Below are 18,897 nucleotides of genomic sequence, written 5' to 3' on the forward strand. Positions count from 1 at the left end.
TATGCCAATTAACTTAATTTACTCCAAAATGCCATTCATTTCTTGTTAAAATTGCTTATAGTGTACTTTGTACTTTTCTGTATTGCATTTTTACTTTTTCCTCCTGTGCTTCCTAGGCTGAACCTGAAAATGGTCCAGAAGGATTAGGGTTCTATTTCAGTTAACAAAATAAAATAAAATGGCTAGCTGACAAAAGTTGAAAACTTTCCAGGCTGATAACTATACTGTGTTAAGTGTCCAGTGGTTCTGCATCCATGTGTAGCAGAGTTCCTCCCTAACCCAATTCAAGTGCAACTTAGACAATTGGATGGGAAACCAGAAGTTCATCCCTGGTTTGGCACCTATGTCTCTAATAGACAGATGTAACCTGTAAATGGTTCATCTCCCAGGCCCATGCTTACACTTATCAAGGGTATCAGAAGTCGCCAGAGATTTGGGATGCATGGCTAGGCTTAAAAAGGCCCTTGTTGTCATTAGCCTAATAAACATCTATGAACCTATAAGCTACAACTTTTTGATCTGACTGCTCAGTTCAAACTTTATGCATGCTATAGAACTCTTCTTCAAACTTGGTGACTGTTAGGATGTGACTTAAAATATTAACTTAAAAGCTAAAAGCACACAGAACAGAGAGCTTGCTTGCTTTATTTACAGTTAGTTGAGGCCCATTTAGTTTGGTATTAATTCCCAGCTCAAATTCCTCGTCTTCTTTTTTCTTTGATCATGTTTCCTGACTGTGACTGTGGGATTGAAGTACATATGGTTACTGTGTTTATCCTTGTTATGCTTTTCTCCTTTCTCTGCCACTGTGCAGCCATGGAGTTAATATATTTAAGCAAGAATGTTCTTTATGCCATTGAAGTGTAAACATTTTGTAATTATGATGTGTATTTCATATTTAAGGAAAGTTATGCTTTCAATCATCTGTAATCAGGCACTTATCAGAACAGGGATCTAAGGAGTTTATCATTCACTGGGGAAACAGAAATCAGAAACCTGAACCATTGACTATCAGATCACAAATTAGTGACATTCTTCCTTAAGGTCTCTAGGACTACTACAGTGAGAAATTATAACTCTAAGGGCGTCAAACAGACAGGCCCGCTCAAATTCTATGATGAGCCTGGGAAATTCACTTGCAATATCTGTTGTCCTCAGGGAAATTCTATACCCTCCTGCAAAGGTGTAGAGACCTAGCTGTCTCTTCCAAAGCTATATAAAATGAGATATTTAAATACAAACCTCCTTAGTGGTCCACCAAAATGAAAAAGTTCTATAACAAAAAAATCACATTTCCAAATACCTATAATAAGTCTAAATCTACCCATATTAAAGAATTAATGAAATAATCAAAGATGAACTAAAAACTACCATCAGAAAGACTAGAGCAAAGTGCAAATTAAAACTAGCCAAGGTTAATTGTAACTCCTTCTTTAATTTCAGAAGAAAATTATAAATAACTCCACAGCAATGATCTGAACTAGTCTAAAGCAGCATCACCAACTCTGACACTAGATACATAGCCAGCGTACCTGAAAAACTTCCTCTGCAAACATCACATTTCCACAGATCCCTGAATCCTTTACACTATTCCAGAATTATCAACTAGCATATCCCGTGTTTTCAAAAAATAAAAAAATCAATATGCCCTGAAAATTTATCTGGATATATAGTAAAAAATCACCAAACTTGCCCTAACAGAACCCTCTTCAACTTGTTTAATTTATCTTAGCCTCGGGGTATGCCACTAAAGTATGGGAAAATGGCCACAGTGATGACCCTTCATAAGAAATACCCTACTACAGAACCTGGGATGTATAGACTCATCAGTCTAAATAACATAATTTTCAAAGCCATTGAATGTATCATATTGGACTTTAGTAATCATAATTTCAAAAACCTCATACAACTAGACCTTCATCAATTTGGTTTAGCTAGGTGCAGTTCATGTCTACTTCACTTGGTAAACTTTTTCATAAAAGGTCACAGAGACAGGGGTAATGGTCATTACATCCATGAAGCATTGTTCTAGCCAAGGTATTTGACACCATCCCTATGTGGGTAGAGTAAAAAAGTTAACAGAGCTGCATGTAGACATTCTAAGGTGGACACCTAAAAGTTTTAAAGATAAAACCCATATAGTTAAGGTAGCAGGAGCCATCTCAGAAAGCAAGAAGGTAAGTGGCCGTTTATTTAAGGGCTCTAAAGGACAGTAAAATGCACAAAAACCCAAACTAAGGATGTTAATGTCTACCAATGTATTAATAAAACTCATTAGAGGGACAGAACTATTACCCACTAAATACTCCATCTCTGGGTACAAATTACTCTTACATGTGACATACAGTGACACCTCATATCCTTAGTGACACCTCATATCCTTGAGGACAAACGTCAATGATGAAATGGGAATCCATAACGTCTTAGCCTGACCAGTTTTGCTATTCTTGAAACAGTGAGTATATTGTAAGGGATGGCAATTCACCAGTGATAGCCTACACCTATCAGACCAGGGCTTTTGCATATTGTCTAAAGTCTGTGCTGTCCCCATAGCACCTTTTTTAGGCAGTCTCCTACATGACAAACTCAAACTCAAATTTGAACAACATCATTGTGACACTACTAAATGCTAGGAGTATAAACAGAAAGATGCCTGAACTTGTGGCCCTCCTGCAACTCAAAGACATTTATATTTGTGTGTAGTTACTGAAACATGGTTTTAATGCAGTGTACTAGGGACCTTAAAGTATACCAAACAAATAAATAAGATTCACTAGTGGGATAGGATCCTAACTCAGCATATTTCCAGTTTATGAGATAAGTTATCACTCCAGGTCAAGCAGCTTTTCTTGCCTTTAAGACTAATCTTGATGATTGGTTGGGTAGATACACATTTACACCAGAGCTATCATGTCTTCTCCTTCATGATTTGGAAGGTGACTACTGCTGAGAGCTTGTAAAGAGTTACAAGAACTTTAAGGTATGTATTCTTAAATATTTATAGCCAGGCATCTTAGGGTTCTATGATCACATTTCCTAGTATTGTTCCTGTGTTCCTCTAGTCCTGTGTTTATGAACCTATCTAACAACTGCATACATTTAAAACAATGTAAATTCATATGTAATATTTCTAATTTAATTTTCTGTTTGGCAGTTAATCTGAGAGTAGGATTTTGGTGTGTAAAGCACTTAACTCATTTGTTGATGTGTAATGTAATAATATGTTTGCTGCTATTTATGAGTTCTGAGTAAACTAGCCTTGTTGCACAAAGATTCATGTGGTCAAGTTCTAACAGAATGCAGATGAGTTTTGCAATGCGTTAACATTTCAGTGGTATGGTGTTCTGTAGTAATCAGGCCTCCTACCTTTTGGCTGTGACATTCTTAGGCAATCCATCCTCCACATACAGAGTTATGACATTATTGTGTAAGATTGTTTGCAGTGTAACTTTTTTGATTACTGGCTTGGTTCTTTAAAGCTTAACACCAAACTTTTAGTTAAAATCAATATTTACTATCTCATTGCTATATATGTATTATATGGAAGATAACTGAGACGTAACAGCAGCATTTCCTTTTTATTTTACTTTTTTAAAATATATTTCCCTTTGTATTTCCTTCAATCACTATAACTATAATTATTGTTATTATTATTATTACTTTTTTTCCATTATTATTTCTTTGTTTTATTGTACTGGCATCAGGAAAAGAGGAATATTCATTACTACATTTTTTGCAAGTTTGTACGAAAATGCAGTGGTGGAGAAATCATATCTAATAAAAAAAATAAGAAAAAATTAAGACTTGTATAATATTTTGTGTGCCTGCCTTACAAATGTTCTTGTGCAATAAAATATGTATTTTATAACTTAACAGGTGCTGACCCCGCAAGAGACAGGACTTGATAATGTCTGGATCTGTAACTTTACACAGCATTAAAAGGATTGGGGAAGAAAACAAAGCTTTTCAGTCAGATGGAACAAGTGAGAATACAATTCATTATTTCAACTTACTTGAATTCAGTAATTGTCATTTTTGTTAAAATGCTAGACAGTATTCAATATTCTGCACTGCAATTAATTTCATATTTCTGAAAAAAAAATAAGCAGACCACCAAGGCCTTTACTGGTTATATATAAAATGCATGCACCATACTTTTAGTATGTGAGATTCATTTTTGTGTAACATAATAAGTGGTATATGGGTCATTCCTTTGTTTTACTGAGATAGCTATAAGTCAAATGCTTAATCCAGAAGATCGTAAAGTGGTGAAATATGGTTAGACTGTTGACAGAAGATTTAGATGTACGATCCTTTACTAGCCCTCAAACCAGAAGGCTCAGAATGATTCACGCTATTGAATTAATATTCCCTAACCAGTTAGAATTTTTCACACAACATATTTATATTGGTCAACACCACAGATTAATAGGGAATTCTCAAAAATAGTTTTTATGTTGGGTAAGTTATTCTTTTGGCACACTGATGGCTTAAAATGTCAAGCAGCATGTTTGTAGGTCTGGCTATTAAAATGTCATATAAATATATGTTTACATTTATGAGGTACTTTGTGATTGAAAATGTAATGTGAATAATAGATTCATTATCACATGGTAACCAGGAAAACAAAGACTATAAATTAAAGCATAGCTGATTACTGAAAATAAAAATCAGTCTAGAAAATGCATAATTTATGTTTACTCACATTACTACAACAGTCATAATTATGTCAGGGACCTAGGCTGATGTCCAACTAGCTCAACTACCATTGTATGTTGCAGGCTGAAATGACTGATATTAAGTAAATATGAAAGATTTAGACACAATGGAATATCAATGGAGTATCAGAAATGTAAACTAGCTTTAACTCGTTCTACAAGTGTATAGTTGTCAAAAAAGCTGAATCCCTGTGCAAACTGTAAGAATATATTCATCTTTACAAGAGACTTCCCTATACTCCTGAAACAAGTATGCCCGGCAGTGTTTTCAAAATTCTAATTTCTGAAATATTGGTATTTAAAACTAAGACAGCAAGGATGCATCTACAAGATGGTATGATTTGCTAAGTATGCATAGTAAAAGAATCATTATGGGATGCATATAAATGAAGTTATTGAGTGGTGCATATAACAAGTTTTGAAAATAAATAAGATTTTTCCATGTTTGCATTAATAATCAAAAAACAGAGTATGATACTATCATGTTGAGGTGGTGTATACAAACAGTGGGTATCAGTAAAATGAAATTAAAACATGATGGATAATGTGAAGCCAAATGCTTTTTTTTAAAGCAGTTAGGACTTTTTGCTATATTGTTATAACTGCAATAATTTATTAAAAGCTCTGTGACCTGCAGGTAAACAAATGATGAAATGGTATGCAACACATTAAGGCATATAGTGCTACCACAAGTTCTTGCCATCTAATAAACATGCTTTTTTAGATTAAGATCTTGAAATGTTGTGAAATATTATACACATAATTTGCATAAGTTGTGCAATATCTCAAGAAAGCAGTTTGCAACCCTTTCTTCTCATATACCACTGGAAAGCGCTCAAGCAGGTGAACAATTCTAAAACTGACATCTTGGATCCATCTTACATATTTAAAGAAATATAACTTTGTTCAACCATAATACTTTTAGGTTTTGGCAAACAAAAACAAATTTTCCTTTCATAAATCTGCTGCTTAAATCAGCATCTATGGGCAGTTCTTTGATACTAACCCTAGCATGTAGCCCAGTATTTAAGAAGAGTCTTTGTGTTTTACATTTTTTGTAACTCATATAATTTGTCAGATATTTCAGATTTTATTATGTGTTTTCAGCACAGGAGTTTAGAGAAAAACTCTCGGGCCGCAAGTATTTTCCTGACTTGCAGGGCATCAGGAAACAAGGGGATTAATTATCCTTCGGCTGATCAGCAATGAATGAGTTAATCAAAGCAAATTATTAGCATATGGTTTATGATTGCAAACATTTGCAACATTTTGGGAAAGAGTTAAATGTTCCCTGCAAATATTGCAGTCTGATAAATTCATAGTAATTAAACTTTTGGTATTTAATAATTCAGTTCCCAGATGTATTATAAAGTGTCAATTCTCACTTCACTAGAGCTTATTAAAAACAGCCAGGAAAATCACTGTAAATAATTTGAAACGTGAGATTATACCTTCATTTACAGAATTTACAAATATTGTCACTATTGTGTGTCAAAAAGCAGTATCTGCTTTTAAAATGAAAAGCAGACAAAATAACCACATAATATAAGTACTGGATACAATTGAACTCATTTATAGATAATTATGAATCTATGTTCTATGATCAGTTTATGGCTATATAATAAATTTAAGTAATGTATATAGCAAGAGCTGATGTAGACTCTTATGCAACTAATTATATATTTATTACATTAATGTGCATCTTCCTGTATGTAAAATTTTAATAAATATATTAAAGAAATGTAAATTATGAAGCAATACACTCTTTCAAGGCAACACCTAAGATTAATCTTGAGATTCAGAAGCAGTACGGTCCTGATTGCAGCCAGGCCTTTTCTGCTCACTGTGTGTCCATGATGAGCCCCAGTGATATTTAACAAAGAATGTAGCTAAGTACATGTGCACAATGAACAGTATCATTGAGTATCCTTACTGCTGCTGTATCATGGATTGTGGGGAAAAGCAGCTAAGACAGCAGTGACACCACAGGGAAGTAAAAGCAGCAGTACTGCTTGTCCGTTGTGCCCTTACCTCAGTGGGGCTCCTTGCAATCTCACGTGCATGGTAGCAGCAAGAACAGCAAGGTATGTGGCAGCCTTAAAGGGCCATAGGCTTGTGTGCTGATCTACTTGTTGACCCAGTTAGAGAGAGAAGGTAAGTTGCAGAAGGTAGTAAGGGAAGTAGGATGAAGGTAAGAGGGTTAGGGTAGCAGGGAAAACACAAACAAACATATGATATAGACAATACTGAGACAGGAGGCAGTGAAACAATTAGGGATAAAGACAACAGAAAAGCTAGCATCAGATACACAGGTAAAAGACAATTATCCTGCTATGGTGTAGGTCAGTGTGACAGCTGAGGTTACCATTGACTGTAATGATGCTGGTGGTGGTATAGTACCCACTGGTGATGGGGCAACATGCCTAGACTGTGGCAGTAGTGCTGGTATAGAGTATGTTCCTTGTAAATGTAAAATAACTGAAAATAAAACAAAGAACAAATAAATGTAAGTAGCAGAAATTATATCAAAAAGGAAGGTGGAAGAGAGAAACATGTAACACAATGAAAAAATATAGGTACAACATCATCAGAGTCTGACCATTTTACCTGTACTATTATACAAAGGTCATGAAACAATTACTCTGCTGTAGTAATGATGTGCCTATATGCAACCCCCTAGAGGACCTGAACCTACCTACATCTCCAGGTATGGGCACAACGTTAAGTACAACTGGGCAAGCTGTTTAGCAGCTCTTCATATTATGCTAATTGAGTGACTCAGAAGCAATAAAGTGTTGAGCCCTAATTAGCATAATCATCATGCCTTAGACAAATATAACAGGAGGCATAGAACACTGTGATAAGGAAGAGCCTGTGGGACAGTTGCTGAACCCTGCAACATCTGCACCTGTAAGGAATTGTTAGTGAATAAAACTCTGCTTGTACAAGGTACATGATACTTTTTACAACTACATTTTGTCAAGTACAGTCACTTTTAACGTGTGTTGTACATGTTCATAGGTTCATAGATTAGTACTAGGCTAACTGCCCTTGCGAGCCATTTTAAGCCTAGCCAATTATCCCCTGTGAGATTCAAACTCTGTACCTTGTGTTTGCAAGGCAAACACCTTAACCATTAGGCCATCCTCCCAACTTTGTCAAAGAATTCCAGTACAGACTGCATTTCTGTGAACTACTGGAAAGCTGATAGATTTGCTACACTTGCCTATTATTTATAGTGGTGCTGTATTGTTTTTGTCTCTTGTTGTCTCCACTGTGTTTTTTTCTCAGGGGAGCCCAAGCTAGTTTCAGGGAGGGGGTTGTTGAGCCAGCCCACATCCTAGCTGTTAGTCATTGCCTGAGGTGTATTTCATTGTTGTAATTCCAGTACAGACTACATTTCTGTGAACTGCTAGAAAGCTGATAGATTTGCTGTGGGCTGCACAGTTGGAATCTATTCCAAACTGATAAGTACACTTTGTGCAACTTAATTTGCACTGTGCTGTATCTATACACTTGCCTATTATTTATAGTGGTGCTGTATTGTTTCTGTCTCTTGTCTCCACTGTGTTTTTTTCTCAGGGTAGCTCAAGTTAGTTTCAGGGAGGGGGTTGTTGAGCCAGCCCACATCCTAGCTGTTAGTCATTGCCTGAGGTGTATTTCATTGTTGTAATTCCAGTGCAGACTGCATTTCTGTCAACTGCTAGAAAGCTGATAGATTTGCTGTAGGCTGCAGAGTTGGAATCTATTCCAAACTGATAAGTACACTTTGTGCAACTTAATTTGCACTGTGCTGTATTTATGCACTTGCATCTTATGTATAGTGGTGCTGTATTGTTTCTGTCTCTTGTTGTCTCCACTGTGTTTTTTTCTCAGGGTAGCTCAAGCTAGTTTCAGGGAGGGGGGTTTTGAGCCAGCCCACATCCTAGCTGTTAGTTATTGCCTGAGGTGTATTTCATTGTTGTAATTCCAGTAGAGACTGCATTTCTATGAACTGCTAGAAAGCTGATAGATTTGCTGTGGGCTGCAGAGTTGGAATCTATTCCAAACTGATAAGTACACTTTGTGCAACTTAATTTGCACTGTGCTGTATTTATACACTTGCCTATTATTTATAGTGGTGCTGTATTGTTTCTGTCTCTTTTTGTCTCCACTGTGTTTTTCCCACCCACCCTTCCTGTTCTTGTCTTGGTGTTAATCTTGGTGGCTTTGAAACTGCCCGCCCCTCTTGTAAGTTTGTATTTGGATACTCCTTCTCAACTGAGTGCAGTGAGATCATATTCTGATTTCAGGCACTCCTACTGTGTACAAAGAGAGCATTTGAGAAGAACAACCCCTGTAGCCTCTTAATCCTACTGTGTTCCCTCCTGCAAAATATATATATATATATATATATATATTTTTTTTTCAGCTGCTCTTACCATAATTAGTTGCTGTTCTGCGTGCTATCTGTTCAGTTGTTCTTACTCTGCACTTATTACTGCTTGTTAGAAGCATGTGTTCCCTCCCTCAAAAAAAAAAAAAAAAAAAAATATATATATATATATATATATATATATATATATTTATATACATATACATATATTCAGCTGCTCTTACTGTAACTGTCTTAGTTGCTGTTCTGCATGCTATCTGTTCAGTTGTTCTTACTCTGCACTTATTACTGCTTGTTAGTAGCCTTCTAATTTAATGCCTTCAGTACTTGTTTTTTAGTCATTTGTTAATTTAATTGCATTTAATTAAACTGTATTTTCCATAATATTGATACATGTGTGCTAGCCTGCACTGCATTTGAATTGTATTTACTGCTGTTTTAGCTGCATTTCTGTAAAAAAAAAATCCTAGCTTGTTTCCTGCTTTTCCTGTAACTTGTCTAGACCAGATACAGACTTGCTGTATCCAGTACTGTTTGTAAGCTTCTGAGCCCCGCAAGCCTTTCTGTGTTGGAGGGAAGTCTTCTAGCTTATCGGTGGGAGGTGGTAAGAACTAGGTAGCCTGTCTACCACAAGAGGAGTGGTTCTGGCCCAGAAATTGTAGTTTATTGGCTGTTTGGGCAATTTTCCATCTCGTTCAATTTGCTGGCTTAAAAGCCTATGTTTGTACTTTTTCCCACCTTTCCTGTAACTAATCTAGTCCAGGTGCAGATTTGCTGTATTCCAGGACTTTTTGTAAGCTTCTGAGCCCCCCCAAGCCTTTCCGTGTTGGAGGGAAACCTTCTAGCGTATCAGTGGGAGTGGTAAGCACTAGGTAGCCTATCACAAGAGGAGTGGTTCTGGCCCAGAAATTGTAGTTTATTGGCCTTTTGGGCAGTTTGTTCCATCTCTGTCAACTTTATGGTTTTAAAGCCCGTGTTTGCACTTGGTCCCCATCATTCCTGTAACTACTCTAGTCCAGGTAAAGGTATGCTGTAATCCAGGACTGTTTGTAAGCTTCTGAGCCCCCCAAGCCTTTGTGTTGGAGTGCAGCCTTCTAGTTTATCAGTGGGAGTGGTAAGTACTAGGTAGCCTGTCTACCACAAGAGGAGTGGTTCTTGGCCCAGGAATTGTAGTTTATTGATCATTTGGGAAGTTGCCCATCTCTTTCAACTTTCGTGTTTAAAAGACCACATCTGCACTTGCTTCCCATCTTTCCTGTAACTAACCTACTGGAAAGCAATAGAAAGTCTTAAACTGATACAAGCCTTTTAGCTTAAAAGAGAGACTTTGGAGTGATTTTGTATCAGTTTTCTGTATTTTCTTGCTGTACTTATCTGTTTTCTGCCTAAACGCTGATTTACCAGCAGTTATTGTGATTTAAAAGCTTGTTTTTTTCACATATTGTACTTATTTGACTGCCTGCACTTTTAAAAAGTTGTTTTTTGTTTAAATAAATTGTTTAACTGCTGTAGGCTACACACTAAAGTGTGATGGCCTTTTCTGATCGCTTGTAGTCATTTAAAGCTGTTTCAAGTGTACTTTCTACTGTTTTTGCCTTATCTTTTCAAAAAAAAAAAAAGTTCTTGTTTCCCGCCTTTCTAAGCTAGTATCGTCCAGTTTTCAGGCTAGTGCTGAATTCAGGGCTGTGTTACAAGTTTCTGAGTTGCCCATACCTTACTTGGATAGAGGGAAGTTTCTCTGTTCACCTGTGAGAGAGGGGAACTTTGAGCAGCCGTCTGTCCCTGGAGAAGAGGTTCCAGCCCACGTAGTTTAAAAAACGCGTTTGCACAGTCTTGTACGCCAGGCAGCACCGGTTAGCTAGGGTTAAATTATTCCCAGCTCCACTAAGTCTCCTTTTCAGTTTTTCACCTGAAACTAGTCTAACTCTCAACCTAAGCACTCAAAAAGCATCCTGCAGTCCAGCACTTGCTCAGACCTAATAGCAAGCACTAATATACCCCGACACTTGACTTCCCAGTAGGGCAAGGCTCTTTATCCACCCCTCACCAACCAAGCAACTAAGCAGCTCACCCTACTATTCAGGCATGATTAAAGGGCAACTTCACGTATACTCTTCAGTCTAGCTGGTGAATCTGGGTATCCTGAGGCAATGTTACAACTGCCTCATGTACACAGACAGCCCTCTCCTCCTACCACAAAACACTAACATATGCGAGAGATGCAATTATACAGACAAACTGGAGACTAAGGTCTCTACACCAAAGACTGGAACAGACAGTCATGAGGAGAAGGTTAACACTTGCACCACACCTCCAGCCTCACATAGACCTACTAAACCAGCACTGGCAAAAAATACACATAAATACATGAAATCATACTCAGAGGCTCTAAATAAAAACCTGCAAAAGCATCAGAGAGCTCCAAAGCAGACACCCACAAAACCTGCACCTCCCGTCACAAACCAGACAACATATAAAACACAAAATCAATGTGCCGCACAATCACAGTCCTTAAGGCGAACTAACATACCTAACACACTAGTAATAGGTGACTCAATAGTCAGGCACACTGACGCCAACTCACTAGGCTGGACAAGGAGAAGGTTACTGTTAGCTGCCTGTCAGGAGCCAGAATCTGCCACATAACACAAGCACTCAGGTCACTCCAGAATAAGTACAAATATGACTCTGTCATTGTTCATGTTGGTGCGAATGACCTGAGATGTACCTCCCTGGACTACATGAAAACAGACATGGAAGAGCTCTCTGATCATGTAGCCCAGGTGGGTATGACACTGACCCTGAGTAGCATCCTGCCTTCACCAAGAATGATGCCTCAATATAAAGAAAAAATTATCAATTTCAACAATTGGCTAAGCTTCTGGTGTCATTCAAAGAGGATCCAGTATCTGTCAGCCTGGGATGACATGCTCGACAAGCCACGTTGCTTCGCAAGAGATGACTTGCACCTGTCACCCCTTGGCTTTCAAATACTGGCCAAGGCTCTTGCTGACCCCATAGTGCCTTTTTTAGGCAAGGCTCAAAATTCAAACCCACCTCCATAAACAGCACAAGTAAAAAAATGAGGGTTATGCTACTCAACTCCAGGAGTTTAAATCTCAAAATGCATGCGCTTGAAGCACTCTTAAGTATGGAGAACATTGACATCTGTGCAGTAACTGAAACCTGGTTCAAGGCTCCAGAGAGCACTCCAGCACTACTGGGCTACAACTCATACCACACATTTTGGCCACAGAACATGGACCAAAACACAAAAGGAGGGGGTGTATCCATATTCATCAAGGATACCCACACCTCCAGGTTAGTGGCGCAGTATGATACCTCTGAGATCATCCAGGTGCAACTAACATTGGGAAAATCTGCAATGCAAATTGTGGCTTGCTACAAATCACCCTCCATGACCCATGACCACCACTCCGCCTTTCTGGAGACACTGGAGAACATGAAGGTCCTACCGAACACCCTGATATTGGGCGATTTCAATTAACCTACCATTAACTGGGAAAATTACTTGAGTACAAACTTCCAGGCTCAGCACTTCCTGGAATTTATCAACTCAAATGCCCTGGATCAGCTGGTAAACTCCCCTACCAGAGACCACAACATATTGAACCCGGTCATCACCAACATGGGCGACAGGTGTTCCGTACCGGAGGTCAACCCGTCACTGATTAGATCAGACCATAAACTAATCACCCTGAATGTCCACACCCCATGACCACACCCAACCCAAGAAACCACAGTGATAAACTTTTTTAAAGCAAACTTCACCTTGCTTAAGGCAGAGGTGGTAAGTTTCACAGCCCCCATGCTAAAGGATAACACTGCCTAAGATGCAGAACCCTTTACAATTGCACTCTAAGAGCACCTACAAGGATGCATGGATCATGCCATCCCTTGCAAAACCAAGACTCACTCCCCTAAGAGAAGGAAACCAGTCTGGTGGGCCCCTGCCATGAACAGGTTATACAACAAAAGGAAGAAACTAGTTCAGAAAAAAAGCAAATGCCAAGAAGGAAAGACATCCCTGATAAGTATCAGTAAGAAACTAAGGTCACTCATAAAATCATCCAAGGCTAACTTCGAAAGAAAAATAGCCATGGAGTCGAAAGATAACCACAAAGCCTTCTTTAGCTATGTCAAGAATTTAAGTGGCAACTCACAGATATGCTCTGAGCTTGTGCAAAATATCACAAAATATACTGAACCTGTTGATATTGCCAACATTCTGGCAGATAGATTCAGTGCAAACTTCACCTCCCTCTCACCTTCAAAAGGGCCCACAACAATACTGGAAAAGTGTAGTGTCCCAGAAATCACAGAATCACAGGTGAAAACAGCCCTTTCAAAAGCCAAAAACACAGCATCAGTGGGGCCAGATGGTGTCCCAGGCTGCGTCTTGCACGAACTACAGAATGAACTAACCCCCCCACCTAAACACGCTGTTCAACCTCAGCATCTCCACAGGCTACATGCCCATAGAATGGTGCACAGCAATGGTTATTCCTCTCCACAAAGGATGGGCCACAACTGACCCTGGTAACTATTGCCCCATAAGCCTGACTAGCCTGGTCTGCAAGGCTATAGATCGCATCATCATGGAACTCATTAACAAAGACATTGGGAACCTCCAAACACTTGACCCAACCCAGTTCAGCTTTGCTAAGGGCAGATCATGTCTACTAAACCTGGTTGACTTCCTCGAGACAGTCACCAAGGCCATAGACGAAGGAAAGGTGGTTCACACAGCCTACCTTGAGCTCGCCAAGGCGTTCAACACCATTCTTCACTCAGGTATTATAGAACAACTCACCAGCCTGAACATAAACCCCTACGTCACAAGATGGGTTGCCAACTGGCTTACAGACAGAACTATGCAGCCCAACTGAAAAAACTCCAGCTGTACTCAGTGGCATATCGCTTACTCAGAAGTGATCTCTGCCTGACTTACAAAGCCATGTCCAACTCAGAATTGATGGACATGCTCCACCTAAAGAATCCAAGTCACTGCGAGCCACACGTTCTAGTGAGCTAAACCTCACCACAACAATAAATAGAACATGCTGGAGGGACAGATTCCTGTCACAGAGACTCCCCATGCTTTGGAACAAAATTCCTAACTATATTAGGCAGAGCCCCTCACTAACACTCTTCAAGAGAAACCTTGACGAGTGGATAGGTAACAGAAAATACACCTCTGGGATCACTTCATTGGCTCTGCTTGACAGAGGCTCAGTTAATTAATCATTGGGGAGGCAAAAGCCGACACACTCTAGCTAGGCTTATAAATGCCCTCGGGCAGATAGCCTAGTACCTACCTATGAACCTAATGCTACCTGACATTGCATTTATCTTGTTTTAATGATGGTGTATGTGCATATATGTATTAATATCTGTACTCATTTATGGATTTACAGTATGTTATAATAGGATACCAATTTTCACCCATTTATATGTATTTTATGTTCTTTTCTTTGTCAAGCTTTTGTTACCAGACCTCCACTGCAAACGAATAAAATTATCCAGTCAGACATTTCCAATAAACAAATGTCAGCAAATGAATAAAGAAATAATGTGAGACACATCCATCAGCACATAATCAGAGCACAACTGAACACTTTCTGTCTACCTGCTATATAACTTTTACTGAAAAAAAATGACTGTTGCATACATTACACCATATGTCATTTGCAAAATGTTTTACCACAGAGAGAAAAGAACCATGCTGTCTTGGTCAGCTGCAGTGTTACAGCAATTATTTATATATGGAGGAGTATCTGGTCTCTGTCAACTCCAATCAGCACCACAGTGTGGTATCATATGTTGAGGCAGAGTTTAGGTGGCCAACAAGACAATCTGTTGGAGTTGTCCCAGTTATATAGCTCTTTTTCTGTATCAGACTATCTGCATGTCCTCTGAATCCCTTGGTCACTGCCAAAATTATTAAAGCTGTCTGATTTATGATATGCAGGAACATCAGAGATCCCCTTTCTATGGCCATCCCCACAAGGAATGCAATTATAATATTTACTTTGTTAATGAAAAGATTGGTATACTTCAATTTCAAATATATTTCTGGAGCAGTCCCATACACAGGATATTGTACTTTGGTATATTCACAGGTAATTTTTTTATCCTGCACCAGCACTCTTGAAGTGCCATCACTGATGCTAATAATTGGGACATGTTAGCACAATCGGGGAGTGTGTGTAATGTGCGTGGACCAAGGTAATGTGACCACTGCATCCCCTACACAGACAGTGGACACAGGCTCTATGCAGATTCACAAGATACATACCACAAAGTGAAATCAGGGTAATGAAGACACTGTCAATCAGGAAGAGTGGCATCCCCTAGCAAATACATGACAGAATCTGCCCCTGGCACCCATTGACAGACAGGTACACAAAGGGGGTGGGTAATGGTGCTCACTGGGGACATATTTGCCACCCTCCCCTAAGGTCAGAATACCAGTAGCCACAACACAGCATGTGTGCAGGGCCATTGTGTAGGCAAAGGCTAATACCAGCACTGTCATGGCACACTTAGTTAGGGCATTGCATGCTTAATGAAATGTCCTATGGGAGTGTTCTGTCCTGTATGCACATCCTAACAAGCTAACCTGCCAAGGGTGAGGTGCCATCCATGAAGCTGGTCTTCTGCTACCTACACAGATAGTACCCATAATAGTCATAGATGATCTAGATCATGCTCCCACAGTATTAGCTCTTCCACAACTATATTTGTGTGGAGATGCCTAAGCTTAGGACAGGACATCCCTATGGAGACAGATCTGTCCAGTACAGCAAGCTGCAGTGCTCCAACTCCTGCTGAAGGTGTATCTCAGCAGATCCACAATCATAACACTACAGCCCCAGTACATCTCACACACAAACTTCCACTGACACTGGCCCTTCAGAAAGCCTTGTACAGGAATCCCCTCCACACGCACACACACACACACACACACACACACACACACACACACACACACACACACACACACACACACTCATGCACGCACACACACACACACACACACACACACACACACACACACACACACACACACACACACACACTGAAATGCAATAGACCCAACAGCACATTTTAATTTCATAATCATCAGCACTCAAACATTTTCCTATGAAAAACAATCACTCCTGTGATCCCTTCCCCAGCTATGCAAATGGTAATAACTGTGCCCTGACCTTTGTACATTGTTACATGGATTTCCTATAATTGATGCACAGCTAGGGCAGCCTATTTATGGCTGACCACAGCCTGATGTTGGATTTGCACACATCAGTCTTACAGTAGTGCACCTGCTTTACTTTTGTCTACTGTGTTCTGAAGGTATGTGCAAGCCACTGCCTCTTTGCCAGTCCCATGGAATACTGTGCTCACCTCTCTCTGGCATGATCATCTCCAGCAGCTGGCACCTCTGCTGACTCAGCCTACACAGCATAGAGTACTGGGGGCTGCTGCTCCTGCAAGTGACAACTCTGTTCTAATTGCCTCCCAGATATGATATTGTGTAACATTGCACACACTGGCACCATGTTTGCATATGTGGCAGGGCCATTCTGCAGGGCACTACTGGATGATTAGAGACAGCAAAAGTGTGCCTTCAGTAGCGCAAACACATGCTAAGTAATGGCCCTTGTTTGTGAGTGTGCACGATTGTGTCCCTGCTCTGTTTAATTTTGTGGATTTTGTATGGGTGTCATAACTCAGGGTTTCGAGGCATATCCAGCATCACCAACAAGATGACCCTGGAGGAAGTCACCTCTCACAAAACATTAGTACAGTTCATAGTTGTGTCATAAGATGGAGCCATGATAACTGCCTGGGTGGCCTGCACTTACATTGTAGATTATACCCTATACATTACAGACTGTCAGGCATTTGATGGAATGTTACCCCTTGTAGTTCAAGTACTTTCTTCCCACTTCACCAAGTTGGGCTTTTAATTCAATTGCAGCAAAGTCTATGGCCCTCAATACCTCAGGGAATCAGGCTATGTCACAGAAATCCTACATGATGTCAGATCTCTCCTCTGTGGTATGTGGGATCCACATATGTTCCCCCAAATGCTGAAGCATGGCACTGCAGATCTGACTAAGTATACCCAAGACAGATATCTGAGATACCCCCATTAAATTTCCAACAGGTCCCTAAAAGTTTCCTGTAGCTAATATACAGAAAAGCCACACATATCTTAGTATCCATGGGGGTAGTTATTCTACAACTCCCAGAGGGCTGCTGAAGAGGCAGGCACATGTCCACAATTTATTGAACAGTGTCCCTATCAACATGATACTAGTCAACAATGTCGGTGTCATGGAGTCCATGAAACTTTATGTGCAGTCAGATGACCCGGTACCTCTGGGGGTGAAGTTGTATACTCGGGCAAAGCAGCAGCAGCCGCTATAAGAGCCTCTTGTAGATACTCATTTACTTATGCTGTGGCAACCCCTAATGTGAATACAAATATGCAGCAAGAGCAGTCCCATTGTGTAACATTTATATGATCCTAAATCACTCCACTATCTTGTTTTGCCTTATCTGCATACCCTGAGAGCTTATTGTCATAACGTTGTTCATTGTCTTATTATTACAGATCCATTAGCTTATACCAGGCCAACCATGCTGCTCAGCCTACTCAGCTCATGTGTTTCTGAATTACAGACACCCTGTCCATGGCCACTCATCCCAGGAATTCATTTAGCATGAAAGTTTTCTGAATCCTAAGTCTTCTATTTAGTTAATTAGTTAGTTAATTAGTTATCCTTTGTTGACCAGATTAATCCTACCAGCCTGCTGGCCTCTTTTCTGGGGAGACCTCAGGTGGTAATCCTTGATCTGTGTCTTGCTAGCATTATAGAATCATGGCAAGACTGAATCATTCATCCCCCTCATACATCCCTATCCAAATAGGTCTGTCATTTAGGTGACTAATGGCCAAAATTAATACAACGTTCTCTGTACTTTGACTGATAGCACTTAGAAACATTGTAGAAAAAAATCAGAAAAGTAATGCAAAATAGATTTTGATGGTAGATAAGTGTTCCCATTTCCTGAATAGAATTCATGGTGACAATCTAGCCTGTTGTGCTTCTCCAACCAGCATATCGTTATTGACTGTATAGCCTTAAGACTAATGAGCTAGCTATAGTGATTTGCAGGATTCAGTTGGAATATAGAGCTCATTGAGTTTAGACCAGTGTATACTGTGTTTATCCATTATTTAATAATCCATACTGCCATTGAATTATCTGCCAGAATCAAGAGAAGAAATATTGGCTTTCAACTGCTACTATGTTTGGACCAACAGAGATGAAATTCTCAATAGAAAAATGACTTAAATGCAACTTCTGGACTTCTTCTATTAGAAGGAAGTTTGGCTGAAAACAAAAGCACTGGATCCAGGAATCAAATTTATTCCACAATGCAAGATCAGATGAAAAGTCTGAAAAGTTGCAAAGTGAAATATTTTTGCATTTTACTGAGGTTGAAGACACAGAACTGGTTAACCCTCTTACTTTAATTATTGTTAGGCTAGAAAGACCTTGTCATTATTAGATATTAGTTCCATTACAAACCTGCAGGTTACTAAGCTGAAGTACAGAGCTAAAGACTGTGCATTGTATAAATGCGTGATTCTTTTTAATAAGCGATATAATAACTTATGGTATAAGAAGCAATGAAACAGCAGCAATCTGTTGGTAGAAAATAGACCTGACTGCACTGAAGGCTGTGGATATATACAGAGCAAGTGAA

General features: G+C 39.3%; 1 protein-coding gene across 1 annotated transcript in view; it reads left to right on the plus strand.

Annotated features, from left to right (window-relative positions):
* The window catches only part of ABCB11 (ATP binding cassette subfamily B member 11), a 991,743-nt gene that overhangs the window by 129,511 nt on the left and 843,335 nt on the right, over positions 1–18,897 (plus strand). Inside the window, exon 2 of the mRNA XM_044075586.1 lies at positions 3,877–3,983. Coding sequence (XP_043931521.1) covers positions 3,908–3,983 — 76 coding nt within the window. The 5' untranslated portion in view covers positions 3,877–3,907. The remainder of the gene's footprint in view (positions 1–3,876; positions 3,984–18,897) is intronic.

This window comes from Protopterus annectens, chromosome 6.part1 (assembly GCF_019279795.1).
Source record: "Protopterus annectens isolate FY-2018-M chromosome 6.part1, PAN1.0, whole genome shotgun sequence".
In the NCBI taxonomy this organism is placed as follows: Eukaryota; Metazoa; Chordata; order Ceratodontiformes; family Protopteridae; genus Protopterus; species Protopterus annectens.